We start from the raw sequence: 27,303 nt of genomic DNA, 5'->3' as shown, positions 1-27,303 counted from the left end.
GGGTCAACAGATATTGAATACTATGAACAGATTGTGTAGGTAAGCCGTCATACTACACAGAGGTGGTAGCATTAGTCAGTCATTGGCCAATCATAATGGAAAGTGTGTAGGAGGCAACAGATCCCAGCTGCACTGACTGGCAGATATGTCGTCTAAGGGTGCATACACATTTTGAAACTTGATTGGCCAATTTTACCACCTCTATGTAATAAGAGAGCTTACCAACACAATTCCGCTTCCTCTGGTCAATTGAAAAAGTTGTGCCTGATTCAGTGGTAGCATTGAGCGTGAGCATCTCTGATGGAGTCTATCAGAGGTGCTGCCGCTCATTGCTACCACTGAATCAGGCCCAACTTTTTCAATTGTCCTGAGGAAGCTGGCCAGCACTAGTGAAACGCATTGTCATATCGGTTTATGTTGAAATAAATGCTTTTCCAATATGCTGGTGTTCTGTCATCTGGAGAGGTAAGCTTTTGCCCGTTTTTCACCTAGGTTTGTCGTACGTATATAGTATGTAACTGAAGATATACCAGGCGCCGCCACCACCGTTTTTAGTTTACCAACACAATCTGTTCATAGTATTCAAAATCTGTTGTCCCTCATACTACATGGAAGAGGTAAAATTGGCCATTCATTGACCAATACAAATTGGATGTCTGTACATACTCTAAAGCCTGGTACACACTTTCAATTCTGATTGGCCGATCACTGACCAATTTTACCACTTCCATGTAGTATGAGGGTTTAGCATGAGGGTATTCCAAATCTGTTGACTCTAATACTACATGGAAGTGGTGAAATCAGCCAATGAAAATTGGATGTTTGCATGAGGCTTTAGTTACCTAGTTGAAGGTGCAGATTGTTTTTCACCAGATAGATATAGGTAGATATCCACTTAAAAAAAAATGGTCACTTTCATGTATGCTGCTTAAAAATTGGGCCAACCAAAATTTGCAGGAAGCGCAGCTGGACCTGTTCCAACCTGAATACAATCTGAAATTTACATGCAAGCCAGAACATTTTGCATTTCATTGACAAACTTTAATCTCATTCAGTGATTGTGTGATGGATCACTCTTTCACTACCAATACAATCTTATACTATCTTAATAGTACCTCCCACTCATCCCCTACTCTCCCCTTCCCAAGGAAACCGAGGTGAGAGGGATATGGAGGCTGCCATATTTATTTCCTTTTACGTTATACTGGCAGTCCTCCTGTTGCCTGGCATTCCTCCTGATCCTGTGCCTCTTATACTTTTAGCCATAGACCCAGAACAAGCATATGCAGATCAGGTACTCTGACTCAGATTTTACTGGATTAGCCATATGCTTGTTCAAGGGTTTTGACTTGGACACTACTGATGCTAGAAGATCAACAGGGCTGTAAGGCAACTGGAATTGTTTACAAGGAAATGAATATGGCAGCCTCCATATCCCTTTGACCTCAGATTTCCTTTAAGGGGAGAGCCCATCATTGTGTCTGTACAGCAATCCCTTCCCAAAGTGCCATCCAAAATGACCCCCCACCCCAATTGATAGTTTCAGATATTAAAGAGGACATTTGGATTGAACTTTATCCCAATCAGTAGCCACTACCCTCTTTCCCATGACAAATCTTTATCTTTTCTCAAATAGCTCATCAGGGACCTCTGTATGGCTGATATTGTGGTGGAACCTCTCCCACAGTGTGATGTCAGGACCATAGCCCTGACAGTTCCTGTCTGTGAACCTTCGTTGCATTGTGGGTAGGAACATACTAGGCAGAATCGCATATGTGTTTTCCACTATGTGCTATGAAAAGGCATATGCGATTCTGTCTAGTGTGTTCCTACCCTGTGCAACTGTCCCAACCTGTAATACATTTTAGAATGTAAATCATCGTGAAGAAAAATTTTACAATGGGAAAACTCTGAGTAAATAATTTATAAATGTACCACTTTTTCCTCCCGCAGAAGTATATCTACGCCCCGCAGAACTTAAATTCCCGCACAGGGGCGTAGATGTACATCCCTTGCTGTGATCTCCAGAGATCATTGAATAGGGAACACAGATCCCATTCACTGATCTAAGTGTCCCCGCCAATGATTGCTGGTATCAATGAGATCCCTGTGGCATTGTATCAAAACGAAGTTACAATTGCACACATTACTTCCTGATGCGGCAAGAAGAAAATGTGTGAGGACATCTTGTGGCCAAATAGTAGAATTACACCTGCACACATTTTATTTAATAAACATAACGTATATAACATTAAAATTAACCCCTTACCTTCCCCACTCTCCCATAGTTACTCCCCCAAAAATCTGCATAAAAAAAAGCCAATTATCAAAATACATAAATAGTTACCTTAGGGACTGCACTTTTATTTTTTTATATATATGTCCTGAGAGTATATTGCTGTTATTTTTAAAAATATGGGCTTTTAACTAGTGATGGACGCAAAACTAAAAAAAATGCACCATTATTTCCAAATAAAATATTGACGCCATACATACTAGGCGTACTAGGGACATGATTTAAACGTTGTAACTACCAGGACAAATGGGCAAATAAAATGTGTGGGTTTTATCCACAATAGAACATTTTTATTTTAAAACTATAATGGCCAAAAACTGAGAAATGATTTTTTTCCATTTGTTTTTTATTCCCAATAAAATGTAGTTAGAATAAAATAATTCTTTTCACAATTTACCACCCAAAGAAAGTCTATTTGGTGGCGAAAAAACCCAAGATATAGATAATTTAATTGTGATAAGTACCTATAAAGTTATTGGTGAATGAATGGGAGGAGCGCTGACAGGTGAAAATTGCTCTGGTCCAGAAGGGGTAAGACTCCTTAGTAGGGAAGTGGTTAATATTGTAAAAAATATTAGCAATTTCATCAATTGTTGTTTTCACTATAGTTCCTCTTTAACCACTTGCGGACCAGGCCCGTTGAATCAACGTCCAGCAGGTGGTGGTACCGTTCTGACCGGACGTTGATTCAACGTCCAACACTAACAAACCGTCCCGACGCGATCGTGCGCACCCAGAGGGGGAGATTAAGCTGTCATATGACAGCTGGCATCTCCCCCGAGTGATCAGCAGCCATCGCGTATGGCTGCTGATCACATGATCCCTACGATCGCCATCGGATTGTAGTGATCCACTTTGACAGCGGCGGCGGCAGGGGGGAAAGAAGAGGATCCACTCCCTGCCGTTCCAGCAACGATCGGCGCCCCCCTCTGCTCTGGCCGGCATCTCTGCTCCGTCTGACGTCAGCGCCGGGTCCCAGGCTTGATGACGTCATCAAGCCGCGACCCGACCTGAGCGTCATTTGGAGCGGAGATGCCGGCTGGAGAAGAAGGGGGCTACTGCGGCTCATCACTGGAGCCTGGAAGGTGAGTGATGGCTGCTGCGCACAGGGGGGACACCTGGCCACACAGGGGGGAGACAGCACAGCCAGCCACAGACGGGATCCGGCCGCCCGACCCCCCCCCCCCCCCCCAAACGCGCGCAACCCCCTCCACCGCAAAATGCCCTGGTCCTTAAGGGGGGTTAGGCGGCCGGTCCCGAAGTGGTTAAAGTTAACTTAAACTGAGAAGGGTGTGTATTTTTCCTCTTAAACACTACCAGTTGCCTGACTGTCCTGCTGGTCAGTTTGGCTGCAGTGGTGTCTGAATCACACTAGAAACAAGCATGCAGCTAATCTTGTCATATCTGACAATAATGTCAAAAACAAGTGATCTGCTGCATGCTTGTTCAGGGGTTATCGCTGAAAGTATTAGAGGCAGAGGATCAGCAGGAGAGTCAGGCAGACAGGATTGCTTAAAGAGACTCTAACAAAAATTTTAGCTTTATTTCTTCTATCCTCTAAGTTCCTACACCTGTTCTAATGTGGTCTGAATTACTGCAGCCTTTTCTAGTTGCACTGTCTCTGTAATATATCTAATCTTATTTTCTTTGTCAAGCTTTGTCGACCCAGGGAGGAATGTGCTGCCTCTGCTGTAATAGGGATAAGTTATGCACGCCTCCTACAGGATCTCTGTGTGTGCTTTGTTTATTGCCCCTGCAAGCAAGAAACTCAGAATAATTTTGACATGACTTTTTCACCTACATTTTGGTATTTTTTCAGTTGAAAGGTGAAAAAGATGAAAAATTATCTCTTAGAAGAAAACTTAGGAAACAAAGTAAACTGGATCAGGGCCCAAGTCTGTTATCTACAGTATTTAATTTTTTTTACATAATTTAATGCGGTTTTTCACGTCTGTAAAATCCCATTTTCAGGCCCAAAATGGTTATTTATTTAATTTTTTTTAATTTATTGTGGCAGATTAAATACCGGGAAGAAGGTGAACGCTTTAAATCCGTTTTTCACTGGGATATGAAGTCCAGCGTACATGAGAAGGACTACAAGCTGGAGAAGATGATCAGTCAGGTATGCCCATTGCCGAGCGTGCCCACACCTGTGTCTGCTGTGCCATGGCAGACAGGTTATATTTAATGAGACACTGAAGCGGAAAAAAAATTATGATATAATGAATTGGTTGTGTAGTACGGATAATTACTAGAACGTTAGTAGCAAAGAAAATATTCTCATATTTTGATTTTCAGTTATATAGTTTTTTTCAATAACCTTGCATCATTCTCTAATATTTGCAATTTACACACTACTCGCATTCTAAATGATTTTACAGAGCAGCCCAGTGAACTGTTCTCTGCAGGAAAAAAAACAGTGCCAGACACTTCAGATAACAAGCTTCAGAAGACAGAGCTCTCTGCGACTTTGAAAGTTGTGGAGCTCAGTGGATCTTTTGCATAGATAAGTCCAATATTGTTTCCAGTACAGGAGGAAACTGCAGTTATGTCTCTGTTCCTAATGTTTTATTTCTTAGCTGTACTACACATACACATTATACCATAATTTCTTTTGTTTGTTTTTTTGCTCCAGTGTCTCTTTAACATAACCTTTTTTTTTTTTTTTTTTTTTTTTTTTTTTTTTTTTATATATCATAGAAAGCCTATGAAGAAGGGAAGTCCTGGTTCTCTGACATTAACCCAGAAATGGTTCACATGGAGCAGACACAGAAGACGATGAACGATGTAAGATTACCTGTAACACAATTATTTACAAAATCTTAGTTCTACCAGTTAACCAAATGTTTCAAAGTATTACCCCCTCCTTTTCCTTTTCCCCGCAAATAGAAAATAATAAAAACCTACTGCTAGGTTAATTGGCTACCATCTCTCTAGAGCCTCTAGAGCAGTGGTCCTCAAACTAAGGCCCGCATGCCGAATGTGGCCCCCTGAGGCTTTTTTTAGCCAACACACACACACACAGAAAATGTATTCCTTATAGATGTGGTCAGCTACATCTTTAAATATTGGTGGTCCACATATATAATAGCAATGCTGGCACCACTTATCCACATGGAAGCCAGAAAATTCCAAATTCCACATCAGGTGACACTGCTGTCCAATTGGACTGCAGGTTGTCACCTGGGTATGCTTCACTGTCTGGCCCGCAAAGACTTCTACATCATCTTATGTATACTCCGGCCCCCCCAGCAGTCTGAAGTATGTTAACCCGGCCCTCGTCCCAAAACGTTTGGGGACCCCTGCTCTAGACTCTGTGAACGCCACATAGTAACTGCTATCAGATGAGGACTTCAAAGTTCTCTTTGAAGAGGTGTAGAAAAGGGCACTACAGGATCTTCTCAAAAAATTAGCATATTGTGATAAAGTTCATTATTTTCTGTAATGTACTGATAAACATTAGACTTTCATATATTTTAGATTCAAATACACACAACTGAAGTAGTTCAAGATTTTTATTGTTTTAATATTGATGATTTTGCCATACAGCTCATGAAAACCCACATTTTCTATCTCAAAAAAATTAGCATATTTCATCCGACCAATAAAAGAAGTGTTTTTAAAACAAAAAAAGTCAACCTTCAAATAATTATGTTCAGTTATGCACTCAATACTTGGTCAGGAATCCTTTTGCAGAAGTGACTGCTTCAATGTGGCGTGGCATGGAGGCAATCAGCCTGTGGCACTGCTCAGGTGTTATGGAGGCCCAAGATGCTTCGATAGTAGCCGTAAGCTCATCCAAAGTGTTAGGTCTTGCGTCTCTCAACTTTCTCTTCACAATATCCCACAGATTCTCTATGGGGTTCAGGTCAGGAGAGGTGGCAGGCCAATTGAGCACAGTAATACCATGGTCAGTAAACCATTCACCAGTGGTTTTGGCACTGTGAGCAGGTGCCAGGTCGTGCTGAAAATTGAAATCTTCATCTCCATAAAGCTTTTCAGCAGATGGAAGCATGAAGTGCTCCAAAATCTCCTGATAGCTAGCTGCATTGACCTTGCCCTTGATAAAAACACAGTGGACCAACACCAGCAGCTGACATGGCACTCCAGACCATCACTGACTGTGGGTACTTGACACTGGACTTCAGGCATTTTGGCATTTCCCTCTCCCCAGTCTTCCTCTAGACTCTGGCACCTTGATTTCCGAATGACATGTAAAAGTTGCTTTCATCCGAAAAAAGTACTTTGGACCACTAAGCAACAGTCCAGTGCTGCTTCTCTGTAGCCCAGGTCAGGCGCTTCTGCCGCTGTTTCTGGTTCAAAAGTGGGTTCATGCTTCCATCTGCTGAAAAGCTTTATGGAGATGAAGATTTCATTTTTCAGCACGACCTGGCACCTGCTCACAGTGCCAAAACCACTGGTAAATGGTTTACTGACCATGGTATTACTGTGCTCAATTGGCCTGCCAACTCTCCTGACCTGAACCCCATAGAGAATCTGTGGGATATTGTGAAGAGAAAGTCAAGAGACGCAAGACCCAACACTCTGGATGAGCTTAAGGCCGCTATCGAAGCATCCTGGGCCTCCATAACACCTGAGCAGTGCCACGGGCTGATTGCCTCCATGCCACGCCGCACTGAAGCAGTCATTTCTGCGAAAGGATTCCAGACCAAGTATTGAGTGCATAACTGAACATAATTATTTGAAGGTTGACTTTTTTTGTTTTAAAAACACTTTTCTTTTATTGGTCGAATGAAATATGCTAATTTTTTGAGATAGGAAATTTGGGTTTTCATGAGCTGTATGGCAAAATCATCAATATTAAAACAATAAAAGGCTTGAACTACTTCAGTTGTGTGTATTTGAATCTAAAATATATGAAAGTCTAATGTTTATCAGTACATTACAGAAAATAATGAACTTTATCACAATATGCTAATTTTTTGAGAAGATCCTGTACATACAATGAATATGATGTTGATGGAACATTTAAAGTGGACCTGAACTCTTGCACAGGACAGAAGGAAAGCCTAGAGACATGCACTCTGTATGTATTTAGAGAGTTTAGCCAGTGACTAATCACCACTGTAATTTGATGTGTCAGCTGGCTGCCTCGATGGAGCAGCTAATTTGTAAATGCAGGATGTTAACCCTATGTCTGCATCCAAGGCAGGAAGCAGACACACTGCAGATTTATTTTAGAATTTGTATCAGCTGAAACAAAGAAATGTTGTTTTTTTAATTTATTATGCTGTTGCTTAACTTTTAGAGTAGAGAGGATATTCTGAGTTCAGGTCCGCTTTAAAGGCATCAATTCCAATTTGATTCCATCTGCAGGGAGTGAAAAGGGAAAATCGGTGTGTTTATGGACACCCTTATTTCTATCTCATGACCATCTCTCTACAAAAGTAATGAAAAATCAATGGGCTGTTCACAGTGCTCACGTTGCGTTACAGTGTAACGCTGGACGTTCAAAGAAAGTGCAGTATGCTGTGCGTTATAGGTGGTTTTAGCTGCGTTAGACTGTTTGCACATGCTCAGTAAGGGGAGAGTCCGCTATTGTTCCTAGCCACATGGCTAATTAATATTCACTGCACTGTACTGTTGTCCAGATCATGAACAATTTGGATCTTTGATCTGGATCTTTTTTGTGAGTTGAATCATCAGGATCATCACAATGAAGGATTCGGTTCACAGTGGATGTCTGGAAGAAACAGGAACTGCAGCTTCTGTGCACAAGCACAATCTTCCTGCTGCATCTCTCCCTTTCCCATTAGCACCCTCAATGTGCCCACATTCTCCTGCACCTCTCACTCTGCTGCTTCCTGCTTCCCTAGTAATATGATTCAAAGATTCTGATCTTTTCAATGATCCGATTCGAATCATCCGAATCCTTGAAAAGATCCAGATTTCCCAGGATAGCACCAAGAGCCTCATAAAACGGCTCAATCTGACGTCCAACTTCAACACCACCATGCATTGCGTTAGGGGCAGGTTATGCGACCTTAACGTCCCCTAAAACGTAACGTCTTGGTGTGAAAGAGGCCTTAAGCCTAGCTGCGCAGAAGCCAGTGCAGTCTCTATTCTGGGACTGGCAATTAAGCTTTAGAGGACATTTGAACTGAGGGAACGGACTTCTTCAGGTTCGATACTTATGCTGGGGATACACGGTACGTTTCTGTACTATGTATCGACCAGCTGATCCGGCCAGCTGATAATAATCAGCTGGCCCGATCAAGCCGCTCGACCCCCGCCCGCTCGATTCCCGCCTGCGGACAATGGCAGGGAATCGAGTGCTGATAAGGAAGCGCCGGCGGGGGAGAGCGGTAATCGATCCGTGCGGACGAGCAGGGACGCGGCTGGGGTCGATCCGGCGGCTAATCGAGCTGCCGGTCGACCTGTGTATTCCCGGAATTACCCAAGTAGAGGGAAGGCCCTGGATAGTGTGGAGCAGGCTTTCTCAACAAGGGTTTCTTGATACTCTGCAGGGGTTCCTTTGCATTTTTGCCCCATCATGGGGGTAGTATAATAGAGCACACTATAATAGGTGGTACTGTAAAAAGAAGCTCTAATTTGGGGGTCAGAATAATAATTAGCACATTAATAAAAAAGCACTAAAATAAGGAAACAGTATAATGAGTGGCAGTGTAATAGGGGGTAGTTAAATAAACAGCCTCACCTCCTTTTTAAAGACCATGCCTCCGCCAAAATAAATGTAGGGGTTCCTCAAGATCAGAAAATTGTTTGCACGGCTTCCTTGAGAACCAAAAGTTATTTGCAGGGTTCCTCCACGGTAAAAAGGTTGAGAAAGTCTGGTGTAGAGCCTTCCCAATCCTCCATCCGTTCCGTCATTCCAGCGCCATCCACTGTTGTAGCTGTTATACCTAATAGCTCTTCATAAGTACTTCAGAGAACTTTCATAACTACTAGTGTCCCCAAGTAGTTCCAAGGACAAGTTGCAGAGCAGGATCATCCACCAGGCAACCTAGGCAGGTGCTTGGGACATAGTGGGTGTCAAGGGGCCCACCTGCCATCTTCTTTGCCCTACGTCAACTTCAGCTTACCAAAAGGACCAGAAGGGGCCCCAAGTCTAATACCTTGCCCAGAGCCCCATTACATCTTAATCCATCTCTGGAGGAGTGTATTCGTACTGTGCATGCACAGTGCTGAAGTGCTGATCCTCGGGGACGCAAGTAGTTCTGAGGTTTACCTGAATATTTAGGCCTGGTACACATTATGCCATTATCACTTCAGGTCCCACTTGAGCGAGAGATCTGATCGATATTAAGACCTGACACCGATCACATATAGAAGAAAGCTACCATCCACACGTTTGCAATTTTTTCCCCAATATCAATCGAAAATAAATCGGGAGGGGGAAAAATGATACCAGAAGTGGACATGCGTATGGAACAATGGCCAGTATTTTAGCTAACATTTTCCAGCCTGGCGGATCTGCTTCTGATTGAAAAATAAATTGATTTTGAGCTTTGAATTAGTCGCCGGTAATCAATAGATTGCAGGGTTTTTTTTGGGGGGGGGGGGGGGGGGTTGTGTGCCTGATCTGATCGTTTACTTGATCGGAAATAAGAAGTTTTGCAGTAAAAAAAAAAATTGCATGGTGTGTACCAGGCCTTTTGATGAGTTATTTGACCAAGCAGGTGGACTAGTTACTCCCAGGGATGGCACTAAAAAGATGTGCTGGACTGAGGAAAAGGAAGCCTACATGGTAGCCAGAGCCTTCCCTCCACTTAGGTGAGTATTAAACCTGAAGACTGATTCCTCCTGGCAGGTTCACTTTAAGGAGTATATATGGATATAGAGCTGATCAGTAAGAATATAACCAGTGCTTCCTCTCCGCAGGTCCAATACACGGATGAGTTTGAGCAGCAAGGAAGGAAAGGCAGCTTCCCAGCCATGGTCACTCCAGCGTACCAGACCGCCAGGAAGGCTGCCCACATGGCCAGCAGTGTAAGTCTGTGCTGACGTTCTGCTTTGTGCAACACCACCCCCCTAACGTGGTATTTCACTGTATATGGGTGCAGTTGTGTATGGCATGGTGAGGGGGGTGTTCTCATCATGTGCATTACGAGGTGGTGATGCTCTGGCTGTGTATGGGGGTTCCCTCTGATTGCTGTGTGTGGGAAATGCTCTGTGTATATGGGTAGGGACTCTCTGTTTACTTTGTAGGGGGGGGGGGGGGGGGTGGAAAGGGAATGTATTGGGATGCTCGCTGTGTATGTGGGGCCGGGGCAGGCTCTTGCTGTGTCTCTGTGTATGGGGTTGCGGGCTCTCACTGCCCACTGTGTATATGGGGGTGGGGCTCTCACTGCCCGCTGTGTATATGGGGGTGGGGCTCTCACTGCCCGCTGTGTATATGGGGGTGAGGCTCTCACTGCCCACTGTGTATATGGGGGTGGGGCTCTCACTGCCCACTGTGTATATGGGGGTGGGGCTCTCACTGCCCACTGTGTATATGGGGGTGGGGCTCTCACTGCCCACTGTGTATATGGGGGTGGGGCTCTCACTGCCCACTGTGTATGTGGGCCAGGTTCTCTCTGCCCACTGTGTATGGGGGCGGGGCTCTCGCTGCCCACTGTGTATAGGGCGGAACTCTTTCTGCCCATTGTGTATGTGGGCCAGGTTCTCACTGCCCACTGTGTATGGGGGCGGGGCTCTCGCTGCCCACTGTGTATGTGGGCCAGGTTTTCACTGCCCACTGTGTATGGGAGGCTCTCCCTACTCTGTGTTCTCCCCAATTGTTGTGTATGGGATGGTCTCTGCCAGATCCAAATCATCCACAAGGCTGGAGAGACCAGGGGTCAGGTTGACTCTACCCCCCCCCCCCCCCCCATGTGGCTACCGGAGGTCGGCCGCAGCTGCTATCTTTGTCTAGGGCCTGGTATCACCTTAACCAGTCTCTGGTCCTGCACTTGGTGTAGGAGATATGGGATGGCCTCCATGATCACTTATGATTGTCAGTTGTGGGGGAAAAGCTAATGTGCTACAATTCTTTATCATTTTTGATGAGCTCTTCCGTGTGACAGGTGGAGTACAAGCGTGGCCATGATCAGCGCATGTCTCAGTACAGCAGCGTGGTGGACACAAAAGACATTTTGCACGCCAAGGCCAGCGGTCAGAACACAAGTGATGTGAGTCCAGGGACTTTGGGTCAGTGTTCTATTACCTTGTGCTTTTCTTCTAACTGATCCTTGTCTCCAATCCTCAGGTAAAATACACGGAGGAGTACGAGGAGCAGAGGGGGAAGGGCAGCTTCCCAGCACTGATCACACCCGGCTATCAGATCGCCAAGAAAGCCAGCGAACTCGCCAGTGATGTAAGTACAGCGTAGCCACCATCAGAGTGGCTTCATGAAACAATACAAAGTGTGCACTATCCCAAATCGGCTAATAAGATTTCAGCTTGTCTCATTTAGGCTAGCCATGTATGGATTGATAGTGTTCCAGTCTGGCAAGCAATTAATCATTCTCAAATCATTATTCGATCAGGTGGTTCCCACCTTGACATTTTCAATCTGAGTTACTTCTCAAATAAACCTCTCCAGCCAGCTGAGTTTTCCAGAGGTACTGCCTCTGCCTGTGAAGCTTGAGGTCATGGGTTCGACTCCCGGGTCAGAAAAAAAAAATCCCTCCCCTTGTGTGCTGGATGAAATGTGTTCTCCACTGTTCTCCAACCTCTATAAATCAGGGTCTTTTCTCGTGATAAACATATATATTATATATGATAACATAAAATGACAGTGATAATTTTCTTCTGAGCGATCCCACTTTTAAACTATTAACTTTCATCCAATTTTTCTGGTCTTATTTTTAATCTGCTTAGTGTCCTGTCAAAACTGGGGAAGTGTGAGCTTTGATGACAAGTCTTCTTTAAGATATTATTTTATCCATTCACACACAAAACCCAAAGAGCCATACAAAAAAGATTTGGCTGAGAAAGAGTCAGAGCCTGCATTGGGTTTTAGTGGTCTAAATGTATAGAGCCCAGGCCATGTTTTCTGTCTCAGTGACACGAAAGGGGTGGGTGGGTTTGCCAGCAGCACCCTGGTTAAGTAACTGGAATCAACAAGACTAGAAAAATTGACAAAAAAGAGGCCTTGGGCAAAGGACAGGCGCCATGGTCCAAGGGTGGGGATAAATGTCTCTAAAAGACCCAGGGGAAGTGACAAGAATTGACAGAATGGGATGTGGCTGTAAATGTCTTGACCTAGGCAGGCAAGTATTGAAGTCACTGTGGCAGGAGGACCACAATTGTGGTATCAATATGTTCTGCAAAATATTTGGGATAGTGACTGAAATATTCAATCCCACTTTTTGTCTCATAAATCCTGATACTTCCCAAGTCCTCTTCTGAATAAATTTCCCTCTTTTTTTTTCCTTGGGAACTCCTATCACTTCCCTGAGGTTTTTGGTTTAGTCATTTTATCCTCACTTCATGTATCCCCATAAGGAAGATTGATTCCCATGTTCTGTGACTAACAGGGACTTTGAATTAATAATGGAAGTTACTGGAACTAGGGGTGGGTTTAAAGGGTTTTAGCAGGGTCCTTGAGAAAATTATAAATGTCACTAGGCTGGGAAGAGGGGGTACACCTCTCCAACCAGATGTTGTAGAAGTGGCAGGAGTCATTGGAACAGAAAGTGGGGTAAATGTATCCAGGAGGAGGAACCTTGGGGAAGAGGCAGAAGTTACTTATGAAGACAGGACATCCAAACAAGGACAGGAATAAAGAACCTTGAGCAAGGGGCAGCTGTCACTGGGATAGCAGGTGGGTATAAATCTCTCCAGCAGGTATAATTGTTGATAGGAGTGGCCAGAACTGAAAGTCAGGGAAGTTTCAGGTCACACTTGAACTGGATCTCTATTGGCCAGCTGAAGTGGACAGAGCAGTATGTGCTCCAGACAGATGTGTTTCCACCACAGGCTTCAATGGGAAACACATCCGCTTGTACATAGAAATCATGCAGGTTGGGACTTTGCATTCTGTTGACTGCAACAGTTTTGATCGTGTCATTGGTAGAAAAAATATTATATTTTTTATAATTTTTATAGTGTCATTGCAAACAGATACAGTATATGGGGACGGATCCAATTAATAACCTGTCTGTTGACATCTGTGTTTTTATGTTGGTTCTGATCAGTCAAAATGGGCAAAAAAAAGTTCATTTTGTGGTTTGATGTGAACCAAACCTAAATCTCTCCGACACAAGCTCTTGGAAAGTGGCAGGAGTCACTTAAACAGGAAGAAGAAGTGAACAGGAAGTAGAAGTGAATATCTCCAGCAGGAGAAAACAGGACAAAAATGTTTTGTAGGTTGTAGAGCAGTTAGTACCCCCATTGTGGTTTTATTGCTGTCCCAGCGCTTGATGGCCAGATTTTTAACTGTGTCTTTTTCCCAATGATCCTGCTGTCAAGGGGGATTCCAGCAAAATGACCCTGAACGCAGTTATCAGAGACACTTGATATATATTTTTTTATGTTTTCTAGTAAGATCGGGCCAGCGTTTTATTTATTCTTGTTCAGCTTCTGAACACATGAGCCTTGTGCAATTCACCAAAGCCGCTTCAAACGGCATTGTCACCTCCACCCCCCTTAGGGCGAGACAGCTGGCAGCCTGAACATGGCGCTGCTGTGCCCTCTTCCCAGCCTGCCAATGCGGCGCTAACTTTTCTGTCTGTGACAGCATGTGGACAATGATAGGTTTCATCAGAGAGTGGAGTCGCCACACACAGCCTGACGAGCGCGTCCCAGGGCGCGGCGCCATCCTCCAGTCCGTCTAATGTTGGCTCTGGCTTCCCCAGGGCAGGTTATCTGGCATATCTGTTGTACTGACGTTTGCTCCCTCTTGTCTCTGCGCCAGGTAAAATACCACCAGCGCTATCACAGGGAGATGAAGGGGAAGGCAAGCTCGACAGATGTGGCGTTTACTAAACAAACTGCAGACGAGCTGTGCCAGGTACGTGACGCGCCGCGGGAGGAACAGAGCTGTCAATCTTGTGATGTAGCCACCTGTCTGTCACCCCTCCCCCCCTTCCCCTCGTCCTATCAGTCCCCTCCGGTCTTTACATAAATCAGATGTGTATCAAAGACTGAATTCTACAACTTTGATAGGATCTTACAAGCCTTCGTCTTACTACATTGTGAGATCAAATCATCCAACGATGATCTATTTTCCCCTGGAAGCAATCAGCCTTTCAGATCTGGCACCCCACACACACTCCAAGCTTTCTTATGGTGACTTTTAAAGTGGTTATGTCAGCTTGTGTAACCGAAGGTGATGGCAAGAACCTTTTGTTAGTCTGGTGCCTTTCCTATATGCATACAGTGTTCTCGCTGGTTTATAGACAACAGAGAGGGATCGGAAGGGACAGGCACCAAGTCAATGGGGACCTGAAGTGAGAGATTTGGTTTTAGATTTGGTTGATTTTTTTTTTTTTTTTTTTTTTGTCACATACTTGCAACAAGCTTGCGGCTAGTAGTCAAACCAAAGTCAAAACTTCTGATATGCATGCTCATTCTGGGCCAGTGACATAAAGCAGTGTTCCCCATCCCTGGCCTCCAGGCCCACCAACAGTGTATGTTTTGTAAAAAAAAAAAATCCACAAAGGTAGTTAATCAGCTCTGCTGAGCCACTAATTACCTCACTTGTGCATGTTTGTGGTTTTCTGTAAAACGTACTGTTGGTGGGCCTTGAGGACAGGGTTGGGGAGCTGTGATGTAAAGAACATCTGAAGTGAGAGGGATATGGAGGCTGCCACATTTAATTCCTTATAATAAAACCAGTTGCCTAGCTATTCTCAGCCTCTATTACCTTTAGCCATAGACCCTGAACAAGCATGCTGATCAGATGTTTCTGACTGTAGTCTGACTGGATAAGCCGCATGCTTGTTTCAGATGTGTGCTTCAGATACTACTGCAGCCAAAGAGATCAGCAGGGCCACCAGACAACTGGTATTGTTTAACAGGAAATAAATATGGCAGCCCCCATATACTATGATACAATATTAATTAGTCAGACAGCCACCCGTAGATCAGACAGCATATAACAGAACATGAAAACAAAAAACTAGGGGGGGGGGGTTCAGGCTAAATAATAATCAAGTGTAAAACTTAACCTTTAATTACAGTTCTCCTTAATAGATAGACATGACAAACATTATAAAAGTCACATGACATTGAAATGAATGGCCTAACGCACGTTTCGTTGCTTTTAACATAGCCGCTTCTTCTGAGGCATAACGATGCAAATTCAAAGATCATGATAGCCGGTGATTAAAGACATGAGATATAGGGTCCACAATACAACCACATTGACTCCAGCCACGCCATCAGGACACCACAGACTATGTCACAGCTACACCTGACCCGGACGACCATTAAGTAACTGCAATGTACTGATTCATAAACTATGCACTAATTAACTTCTGCTACAGATCCTACCAATTGGTACAGATACTAGATTGGCTTTTGCCTGACTGGACGAAAAGAACACTTGGAACATTCAAGATGTGGTTGTATTGTGGACCCTGTATCTCATGTTTTTAATTAACCTCTGTCACTATCTTTGAATTTTCAACATTATGCCTCTGAATAAGCGGCCTTGTTAAAAGCCGCAAAACCTGCGTTAGGCCATTCATTTTAACGTCACATAAATAATGGACTTTTATTAGGTTTGTCATATTTATTAAGGTGACACTGAAGCAAAAAAAAAAAAAAAAAAAACTTATGATGAACTGTATGTGTAGTACGGATAATTAATTAATCATTCTCTAATATTTTCAGTTTGCAAACTACACTTTGTATTTTAAACTATGAAGCAAGACCCTTTGAACTTCTCTGCAATAAAATCTTATCTGAAGTTGTCTTTCACGGTTTCTTTGATGTACCAGTGCTTCAGAAAACAGCACTGCTCTCTGACGAAATTAGTCATAGAGCTCAGAGAAGCTCTTTTGTATAGATAACTAAAGTTTCTTAACTCTTCCTGCACTGGAAACAATGACTCATATCTGTGCTGCTAATGTTATATTTCTTAGCTGTACTACACATACAATTCATTATCGCATACGTTTATTTTCACTTCAGATTCCTTCCAAGAATTTGAATTAAAAGTTATGTTTTACACTTGATTTGCTATTATTTAGCCTGGAAACCCCTCTCCTTTTTTTTTTTTTTTTCATTTTACGTTATATGCAGCCTACATATACCTCTAACGTCAGGTTCCCTTTAAAACATTTAAAACTTAGGGTTTAATCAATAAAGTAATACTTTGTATTTGAAGACTGGCTAATGGCTGACATGGCTGTCCCTTATGTTCATACATTTTAGTTTTTTAAATAATATTATTGATATTAAAAAGGCAATCTCTGCAGCAAATTTTGTACACACAGATAGTTTTTTTTTTTTTTATATATTTAGTGTTAGGCCATTTCTAGCCACCAGGGGGCGGTGGAAGAAGCTGTTTACAATAAGCATATAATACAGTTCGGGATGAAGTTTGTACATAACAATTAACAAAAAAACTGGAGTCTTTTATCAAGAGAAAAGAGAATACAATAATACAATCAAATACTGTCTGTTGAATAGATCACATAACTTGAAAGGAAAAAGATCACTCCTCAACACAAACCTAGCACACAAGAGGCTGACGTAACAATTAGGATATCAATAATATCCTACATGGTAACAATTTTATTTTGGGATGTATCAAAAGCGAGACATGATAAAGACATTCATGCAAGGCATTGAGCTAAAAGTACAAGCATTACAGGCATACATACATAGCATTAGGAGAGAGTACATCGGTAACATTGATACAGGTGAAGAGTAGAATGAAATTGTGTAATCATTTGTAATTTTCAGCAACCAAGGTGCATTTATCGCTGACATCTGATTAGTTGCCAATATGGTTGAAAATTTGCTTCACTGCAAACTAATAGTACAAATATAAAGATGGCAGTTTAAGGATATGCTACATATTGCCTTCCACCACATGCATGTGCTCCATCCTGCCCGGGCAGGAGGGACCTTACGAACGGAAACGCCTGCGCGGAACGCCAGAAGGCATGTATGGATACACAGCTGTGCGCTTGAAAATTATTATAGATTCATAGATTTTTACAGAATAAATATTCTGTAATAGTTGATAAACGTTGATGTACATCCTGCTATTTTCAGTTTTCTAGCGTGTGGTAATGGGTTAGAGTAGACCCTATACTGCTTTTTATTGTTGACCCCATATGTCAGATTTTTGTATCCTATTGTGTCCATACAGGATGCAAGCCCCCTAAAAAGTGGGTTGATTTTTTTTTTTTGTAGAATGGGGAGAGTTAAAATACCCGACTAGTTTTTATTGCTGTCTTTATTTTCTGTCCACTAATTTTCATGTTAATGTCACAGAGTTCCATGGGGGTGCCAGTGACAGGGAATGGTGGAGCATCTCTTAACTGGTACAAAGATGACCATAAAACCCTAATAATTTCTAGCTTGTTTCCAAACTGTATAAAACTTTTCAGGAAAAAAGAATCCAGTTAATGAGCTTAAAAAGAAACTGTAACCAAGAATTGAACTTTATCCCAATCCGTAGCTGATACCCCTTTTACATGAGAAATCTATTTATTTCTTTTCACAAACTGATCATCAGGGGGCTCTGTATGGCTGATAATGTGGTGAAACCCATCCCACAGGAAACTGTGAGGAACATGGTCCTGGCAGTTTCCTGTCTGTGAACCTTGTGGCACTGTGGAAAATTGCTTTTTTGGCAGTTGGAAACAGCTGTAAACCGCTAACGGCAGCTACTTCCACTGACATAACCTGCCAGCAGTAAAAATGTCACCATGTGATAAATGTCAGAAGGTAAATCAGGAAGAGGAAAGCTTAAACACAGTGACTAAATCATTTATAATTATTGTAAAAATGAAGCACTTTATTACATTATTTTCACTGAAGACAGTTCCACTTTAGAGTTGCGAAAATCTTAAAATTTAAAATGCATATAAACCTATACCGTACAAATAAGAAATACGTTTTTTTTTCCAGGGAAAAATGATAAATTGCTTTTCTCCTATGTTGCTGTCACTTATAGTAAGTAGTAGAAATCTGACATTACCGACAGATTTTGGACTAGCCCATCTTCTCATGGGGGGTTCTCAGGGTTTTCTTTATTTTTTAAAAGCACTTCGTGAATGACAGTTGCTCCATCCAACTGCCAAAAAGTGTGCAGCGATCAGGGAGGCAGGCCAGCATCTTTGTATAAATCTTATTCAGGGAATGTCTTTATAAAGAATAAGGGCCGTACGAGGAATCCCCCATAATGAGATTGACTAACCTAAAACCTGTCAGTAATGTCAGATTTCTTCCACCTACTTTAAGTGATGGCAACATAGGAGAAAAGTAATTCTTAGCTCATTTTACTCTGGGAAAAATGTACTTCTTATTTGTACGTGTTTTTTTAAAATTTTAAGATTTCCGTGACAGTTCCTTTTTTTCAAAGAATATTGTTAGTAAAAACTGCCAGTTAGCAACTACTCTTGTAATTTTTTTGATTGCTGAAGTACTGATCAGATCTGCTTAGGAGTGATAAGGAGTACACTAGGAATTGTTATATTGGAAGCACTGTTGATAATTCCTTTCTGATGGAGGCTCTCGTTAACAATCAATCGTTTGTAGACTTTATGACCTTGCACAACCATTTTACCAATTTTTTCTTATTATAACAATGCAGGAATATGATGAGGAACAGGAGGAATACCGAGGGAAGGGAAGCTTTCCCGCAATGATAACACCAGCTTATCTCCATGCCAAAAAGGCCAATGAAATAGCCAGTGATGTGAGTATTCCCGCTGCAGCCTGTGGTCTTGTTGAGTGGACTCCTTTTTCGTTGTTATGTTGGCGATTGGAGAATGTGTTTTTTTTTCCTATCTTAGATTAAGTATAAGAAGGATCTGTCTAAGATGAGAGGGGCGGCCCATTACCACTCCCTGGGCACTGAGGAGAACCTGGTGCTTAAGCAAGCTCAGAATGTGAACAAGCTGGTCAGCGAGGTGAGAGAGTGGCTCATGTGTGAGGTCTTCTTGTGGAATAGCACTTGCAGTGGATGATGGTTTCTCTCCATTTTCAGTTCTTCAGTCAGGTCCAACGCCTTATAGCAGTGGCGTAGCTAAGGAGCTGTGGGCCCCGATGCAAGTTTTACTTTGGGGCCCCCCCAAGCACTCTATACATAACAATTGCTATGGCGCACCAACACCTGCCAATGGCAGCTACAGTGTCAGAGGTACAAGAAGGGGATGGGGAACAGTTTAATGATTACCACTATTCAAAGTATCAATAGAAGTGATTATTATGAGCAGAGGACAAATAGAGCCAATACTTTAGTTGAGGGACAGCCCCTCTGGCCCAAAGGACCCGATGCGGTTGCAACCTCTGCAAGCCCTATTGCTCCGCCCCTGCCATATAACCACATACCAGACTTTTCTGTTCAATGCCTGCTCAACGTCCAGTAGGGCCCCGGGGCAAAAGTAACTTAGAGACCCTCCCTGCAAATTCAGCCCCCAGGGCCCCTAAGCCTGCTGCTGCCCCCCAATCTTCCCCTCAACTCCTCTGTGCTCCCTGGGGCCCCTGCATGATCGCTGCACTGTGTCTCACCTGCCATGGTGGCTAGTGTGCTGCTCCTCATCTTCCCTTTGCCTGCCTCTTGTGACCTGCTGGATAACAAAAGGCAGGCAGCAGGATGAAAATGGGAGCATGGAAAAACGGAGCCCAGACTGGTGAGCTACTGTTCTGCTATTATGCAGGGGCCATGGGGAACACATAAGAGTTAAGGGGGGAGCGCGAGGGGCCCAGCAGCTCTGGGGCAATTGCCCCCCCCCCCCCCGCCTTAGGGCCCGTTCTCACTGGGGCGACTAGTGGGCGAATACCGCCAATTGCCGAATCGCTTTCGAGCGCTAGGAAATAATTGATGGATGCTGGTTCATGCAACAATAGAAACCCTTCAATCTCCATTTTGATCCTAGGTATGATTTAAACTGGTATGTTTAAAGCTCCATACACACCTGTGACTGTGGTCATCGGAAATTGAGAGACTCCCAACGGTTACCAAGGAGCAAACGACTTCCATGCATATTTGAATTCATTAACAGCACTGTGATTGTCTCCCGAATGGATTGTTACCAGAAGTGCAAAAATGAGTACCCTGAAGTGCGAAATTGGCATCACGTGTATTTTGAATAGATTTAAGTGTTCGCCATTGGGCAGTACGATTAATTGAGAGAGATTATCATATGAACTGATTCACCAGGACAGAGTGTACTTGTGTATACACCGCTGGTGAGCTGAGTAACGGCTCACTCTGCTGCCACTCAAATTCCGCAGTGGCGTTAAATAATATTCCCCCTCCGAGTCATAGCAGCTTGGAGGGAGAAGTAATTGGGGGTCTACTGGTCACCAAACACAAGAATTACCCATAGCAGAGCACTAGTGCAATAGCGGCGTCCAGTTTCGGTGCCTGGTGCCAAAACAACATGCTTCAAGGTCAGCTGGTCTACATGGATGATAATTGCTAGCAGAGTAAAAAAGGCTGTGCACAATGTCTGTGGCAAACTCATACACATTGTCATTTATTGGATCAGGTCAAAACAGCATAGCTAACATGTTTTGGACCGACAGTGGCCCTTAATAATCGGCTATGATTAAGGGCCACCGTCTGTCCTAAACATGTCAGCTGTCTGGCTATGCTGTTTTTACCTGATCCAATAAATTATGATTTTTATGAGTTTGCCACAGTCATTGTGCTGAACCTTTTCCCCTCTGCTGGTCGTTTGGGTTTGAGTCGCTTGGCCCCTGCACTGTATTGGTGAGTGGAGGTTGAGTGGAGTCCACTGTGCTCCGATGATAATTGTTAGGATATTTTTTTTTTAATGTGAGTGGGACAATTTTTTAAACTACTATCTACGGATTGGTTGTTTTGTTTCTGACGACCACTATAGCATTTGTGTACAGAGCTTTACAAGTTGGTGCTAAAGATAAATGAGGTGGAAGCTGTTCAGTCTACTAGCGTCTTTGAGGAAACCGAGACAAGCAGGAAAAGAGCATACAAACTCTACGTGGAAATGAACACAGTGGGGGCTGAACCCAAGGAAAATGCGGCATCCGTTACTTAGCCGCGACACGGCCCAGTGTATGTTGGCCTCTACCAGGGTCGTAACTAGACTTAATAGGCCCCCCCCCCCCTGCAAAAATTAGAGCGTTGGGCCCACTTGGTCCCTGAACCCAATGCAGGTCACATGCAGGGCCGGTTTAAGCAACAATGGGGCCGCAGGGCAAAATAAACCTGGGGGGCCCCCTCAACATATACCCCGGAACAAAAATCGGCATTAGGGTACCTTTTTTGCAGCTGGTATAACAGGGTGTGAAGTCCCAATCGGTCGGAGCCCCACATTTTGGCTATCCCAGCCTGCATGGGGGACAGGGGGTTAAAAAGTTTCAGGAGAGGGAAGCCCACATAATTTAAAAAAAAAAAAAAATTCCCACACTCTAAACATAAAAAAAAAAATTGGGAAAATAGGAAAAAATGCCATGGATCTTCATACATCCATATTGCGGCTGTATAGCAATCCCTGGCCAAAGGGCTGCGGCTGCGTATGGACCCCCTGGAAACCCCGTCAGGAAATTTATTGCGCTTTCGTTTGATGCATGTAAAATTACACTACCGTTAGGTTTGCTACTAAAAGTGACATTTACCGCATTTAAAAGTATACTTTTTTCCTTCGAAACTTTAAAATCGATTTTCTCAAAAACTATAAGGTCTTTTTGAAAAATAGTTTTTTCCTCTTATTCCTAATGATCTCCTTAACACACCCTGCAAATTTAGGGTTTCTAGCATTTAAGGTGGATTTGCTATTAACCATTAAAGTCGGCAGGTTTTTAAATGTGTATTTTTTTTCCTTTGAAACTTTAAAATCGATTTTCTCAAAAACTATAAGGCCGATTTGAAATTTTTTTTTTACTCTTGTAGCCACTGGGGGCCCCTACAAGCTCTGGGGCCCTGGGGCAGCTGCCTCCTTTGCCTTAATGGTAGCGCCGGCCCTGGTCACGTGATCGAGAGTCGGCAAATGGCAGCAGAGAGTATTCTGCTGTTAAACAGTGTCTGGAAGCAAAACATTTTTTTTGCTAATTGGCTGCACTTGCGGTTGGGGGGAGGGAGGAGTAGGGGCCCCCAAAGCCTCTGGGCCCCCCTGCGATGGCCTCTACTGATGCAGTTACTGCCATAGAGTAAATTCTTCTCTGTGTTTCACAGGTGGAGTACAAGAAGGACTTGGAGCACAGCAAAGGGCACAGCATCAACTACTGCGAGACACCCCAGTTCCAGAACGTCAACAAGGTCTCCAAATTCACCAGTGACGTAAGCATTGTTCCCAGCTCGCCTAAACCCGTTCTCCATCATTTATACTGCTCTATCCATTGGTTGTACCTCGGGAGCAGTGAGTGTTTACTGCTGATAAGCTGAGGCCTTCAAGGGTCTCCTCGCCCCTTCCGAAACGTGCACCTGCCTCTTGTAGAGTGTGTCGCACACAGAACAGCTTATAGCTCTTCCATAGAGGGGGATATTTTATCTGCTATTTGCATTCCTTAATTATCATTAATTCCTCCCTGGTGAGTCTGCCTGGGAGAATTACTCCATTAAATCCCATTAATTGCCTGCCGGAGTTGAGAATTACTCACAGCAAGATCTCCTCTTTCTGCTATTGTTGGACGAGTTAAGCTGGACGAGTTTGTTGGGCATTAAAGTGGAAGTTTTCTTTCACTCTACAAGTTTGTAACACCGTAGTCTGGGTCTGGTAACATGTGCTGGAGAATTTAACCACCTATCTAAGTCTTCTATCTCTAGTTTCAACCAGGAGTGAGCAAGCAGGAAGTTGCTAAGGAGCAATGAGTATCTCTTTTGCAGTAAGAGATGGGGCCTTATTCGGGGCCAGTTCTAGACTTTTTGCTGCCTAAGGCAAACTTGTGAGGATGCCCACCCCCATCTGGGATGATCACACAGCACCCAACAAGCAACAATTTACTCTGCTTCATTTAATGTTCTCACATGACATGCTGCAGCTCAACACAATAACAAATTGGCTGGCTGTGAGTCTGTGACAAACAAACTGCTCATCCTCAGCCACTCATTCCTCCTCAGGAAGGTACACACAGTACAAAAATGCTGCCCCTGAAATCTCTGTGCCAGATGCAAAGGTTTCACCTTGCTTCAAGAGAGAACCGGCCCTGGCCTTATTCAATTCATCTTTTGTCCTTGGTGCTCTCCCAGGGAATCATTTTTCATACTCTGTTTTCATCACCTAGGAGAAAACGTATGAAAATAGGGTATTAAATGAAGACCATAATCTTTTCTGTTGTAAGACACTTGTTAGTGTGAGATTAGATGGCATAACTAGTCACCTGTGTGCTGTATCACTTCTGTACCCACCACCAAGACAAATTCCTACTTTCCTACCAGATTAAAGTGGACCTGAACTCACAACTTCCTTAGAGAACTTGACCTTTAAAGAAAAACATTTCTTTGCTACTGCATACAGAACTCCTGCAATAAATATGCAGTGTGTCTACTTCCTGTTTTCATGGATACAGGCAAAGGGTTAACCTCATGTGTTTACTCATTAGCTTTGTCTGCCGAACTTCTGTGCAGACACAGCTGAGAAATCAAATTACACTTGTGGCTACTTACAGATAAGGGTGAATTAAACAGGCTCTTTAAAAACACACACAATGCTTTGTTTGCTCTGTTTTTCCTTGTATCCTGTGCAGGAGTTCAGGTCCACTATAAGTAGGATCCAAAGGAGTCTTGCCCAAGGTCTCCTACTGAATAGGCTCTGGCTTACTGAACAGGAAGGGCCAAGAATCGAACCCTGGTCTCCTGTGTCAGAGGCAGAGCCTGTAACCAGTACACTATCCAGCCACTTCAGTATGGATGATCATGCCAATACCCCCATGGCAATGACATTATCATTTTATAGTTGCTTTTGTTAGTTTTTTTGGAATGAACTTAACTTTAATATGGAACTGTAGTCAAATTTTCCATCATCTTTTTCTGTCTGCAGCTGAAGTATAAAGAGAAGTACCAAACTCAGATGAAAGGACATTACGATGGGGTGGGCATGGACCGCCGCATGTTACATGCCATGCAAGCAGGAAGCCTTGCCAGTAATGTGAGTATGACAGTGTCCTTGCCAGTAATGTGAGTATGCCAGTGTCCTTGCCAGTAATGTGAGTATGCCAGTGTCCTTGCCAGTAATGTGAGTATGCCAGTGTCCCTGCCAGTAATGTGAGTATGACAGTGTCCCTGCCAGTAATGTGAGTATGCCAGTGTCCGTGCCAGTAATGTGAGTATGCCAGTGTCCATGCCAGTAATGTGAGTATGCCAGTGTCCCTTCTAGTAATGTGAGTATGCCAGTGTCCCTGCCAGTAATGTGAGTATGACAGTGTCCCTTCTAGTAATGTGAGTATGCCAGTGTCCCTGCCAGTAATGTGAGTATGCCAGTGTCCCTGCCAGTAATGCGAGTATGCCAGTGTCCCTGCCAGTAATGTGAGTATGCCAGTGTCCCTGCCAGTAATGTGAGTATGACAGTGTCCCTGCCAGTAATGTGAGTATGCCAGTGTCCGTGCCAGTAATGTGAGTATGCCAGTGTCCATGCCAGTAATGTGAGTATGACAGTGTCCCTGCCAGTAATGTGAGTATGACAGTGTCCCTGCCAGTAATGTGAGTATGCCAGTGTCCGTGCCAGTAATGTGAGTATGCCAGTGTCCATGCCAGTAATGAGTATGACAGTGTCCCTGCCAGTAATGTGAGTATGCCTGTGTCCGTGCCAGTAATGTGAGTATGCCAGTGTCCATGCCAGTAATGTGAGTATGCCAGTGTCCATGCCAGTAATGTGAGTATGACAGTGTCCCTGCCAGTAATGTGAGTATGACAGTGTCCCTGCCAGTAATGTGAGTATGCCAGTGTCCGTGCCAGTAAGGTGAGTATGCCAGTGTCTGTGCCAGTAATGTGAGTATGCCAGTGTCCCTGCCAGTAATGTGAGTATGACAGTGTCCCTTCTAGTAATGCGAGTATGCCAGTGTCCCTGCCAGTAATGTGAGTATGCCAGTGTCCGTGCCAGTAATGTGAGTATGCCAGTGTCCATGCCAGTAATGTGAGTATGACAGTGTCCCTGCCAGTAATGTGAGTATGACAGTGTCCCTGCCAGTAATGTGAGTATGCCAGTGTCCGTGCCAGTAATGTGAGTATGCCAGTGTCCGTGCCAGTAATGTGAGTATGCCAGTGTCCGTGCCAGTAATGAGTATGCCAGTGTCCATGCCAGTAATGAGTATGCCAGTGTCCATGCCAGTAATGTGAGTATGACAGTATCCCTTCTAGTAATGTGAGTATGCCAGTGTCCTTGCCAGTAATGTGAGTATGCCAGTGTCCGTGCCAGTAATGTGAGTATGCCAGTGTCCGTGCCAGTAATGAGTATGCCAGTGTCCATGCCAGTAATGTGAGTATGACAGTATCCCTTCTAGTAATGTGAGTATGCCAGTGTCCTTGCCAGTAATGTGAGTATGCCAGTGTCCTTGCCAGTAATGTGAGTATGCCAGTGTCCGTGCCAGTAATGTGAGTATGCCAGTGTCCATGCCAGTAATGTGAGTATGCCAGTGTCCTTGCCAGTAATGTGAGTATGCCAGTGTCCGTGCCAGTAATGTGAGTATGCCAGTGTCCTTGCCAGTAATGTGAGTATGACAGTATCCCTTCTAGTAATGCAAGTATGCCAGTGTCCTTGCCAGTAATGTGAGTATGCCAGTGTCCATGCCAGTAATGAGTATGCCAGTGTCCGTGCCAGTAATGTGAGTATGCCAGTGTCCGTGCCAGTAATGTGAGTATGCCAGTGTCCATGCCAGTAATGTGAGTATGCCAGTGTCCGTGCCAGTAATGTGAGTATGCCAGTGTCCGTGCCAGTAATGAGTATGCCAGTGTCCGTGCCAGTAATGTGAGTATGCCAGTGTCCTTGCCAGTAATGTGAGTATGACAGTATCCCTTCTAGTAATGCAAGTATGCCAGTGTCCTTGCCAGTAATGTGAGTATGCCAGTGTCCATGCCAGTAATGAGTATGCCAGTGTCCGTGCCAGTAATGTGAGTATGCCAGTGTCCGTGCCAGTAATGTGAGTATGCCAGTGTCCATGCCAGTAATGTGAGTATGCCAGTGTCCGTGCCAGTAATGTGAGTATGCCAGTGTCCGTGCCAGTAATGAGTATGCCAGTGTCCATGCCAGTAATGTGAGTATGCTAGTGTCCATGCCAGTAATGTGAGTATGCCAGTGTCCTTGCCAGTAATGTGAGTATGCTAGTGTCCATGCCAGTAATGAGTATGCCAGTGTCCGTGCCAGTAATGTGAGTATGACAGTGTCCCTGCCAGTAATGTGAGTATGCCAGTGTCCGTGCCAGTAATGTGAGTATGCCAGTGTCCGTGCCAGTAATGTGAGTATGCCAGTGTCCGTGCCAGTAATGAGTATGCCAGTGTCCATGCCAGTAATGAGTATGCCAGTGTCCATGCCAGTAATGTGAGTATGACAGTATCCCTTCTAGTAATGTGAGTATGCCAGTGTCCTTGCCAGTAATGTGAGTATGCCAGTGTCCGTGCCAGTAATGTGAGTATGCCAGTGTCCGTGCCAGTAATGTGAGTATGCTAGTGTCCATGCCAGTAATGTGAGTATGCCAGTGTCCTTGCCAGTAATGTGAGTATGACAGTGTCCCTTCTAGTAATGCGAGTATGCCAGTGTCCTTGCCAGTAATGTGAGTATGCCAGTGTCCATGCCAGTAATGAGTATGCCAGTGTCCCTGCCAGTAATGTGAGTATGCCAGTGTCCGTGCCAGTAATGTGAGTATGCCAGTGTCTATGCCAGTAATGTGAGTATGAGTGTCCCTTCTAGTAATGCGAGTATGCCAGTGTCCTTGCCAGT

At 43.9% G+C, this 27,303-nt stretch overlaps 1 protein-coding gene across 2 annotated transcripts in view; it reads left to right on the top strand.

Annotated features, from left to right (window-relative positions):
- Nucleotides 1-27,303, top strand: part of NRAP (nebulin related anchoring protein) — a 168,724-nt gene that overhangs the window by 59,238 nt on the left and 82,183 nt on the right. The window contains exons 4-13 of one of the 2 annotated variants that reach the window (XM_068257886.1): nucleotides 4,314-4,418; nucleotides 4,997-5,083; nucleotides 10,160-10,267; nucleotides 11,344-11,448; nucleotides 11,526-11,633; nucleotides 14,178-14,273; nucleotides 19,038-19,142; nucleotides 19,240-19,356; nucleotides 22,608-22,712; nucleotides 24,412-24,519. In XM_068257886.1, the coding sequence (XP_068113987.1) occupies nucleotides 4,314-4,418; nucleotides 4,997-5,083; nucleotides 10,160-10,267; nucleotides 11,344-11,448; nucleotides 11,526-11,633; nucleotides 14,178-14,273; nucleotides 19,038-19,142; nucleotides 19,240-19,356; nucleotides 22,608-22,712; nucleotides 24,412-24,519 (1,044 nt within the window). The remainder of the gene's footprint in view (nucleotides 1-4,313; nucleotides 4,419-4,996; nucleotides 5,084-10,159; nucleotides 10,268-11,343; nucleotides 11,449-11,525; nucleotides 11,634-14,177; nucleotides 14,274-19,037; nucleotides 19,143-19,239; nucleotides 19,357-22,607; nucleotides 22,713-24,411; nucleotides 24,520-27,303) is intronic. The other variant, XM_068257887.1, reaches the window with a different exon arrangement.

The sequence above is a fragment of the Hyperolius riggenbachi genome, chromosome 10, assembly GCF_040937935.1.
Source record: "Hyperolius riggenbachi isolate aHypRig1 chromosome 10, aHypRig1.pri, whole genome shotgun sequence".
In the NCBI taxonomy this organism is placed as follows: Eukaryota; Metazoa; Chordata; class Amphibia; order Anura; family Hyperoliidae; genus Hyperolius; species Hyperolius riggenbachi.
This window is presented reverse-complemented; position numbering and strand designations above follow the sequence as displayed.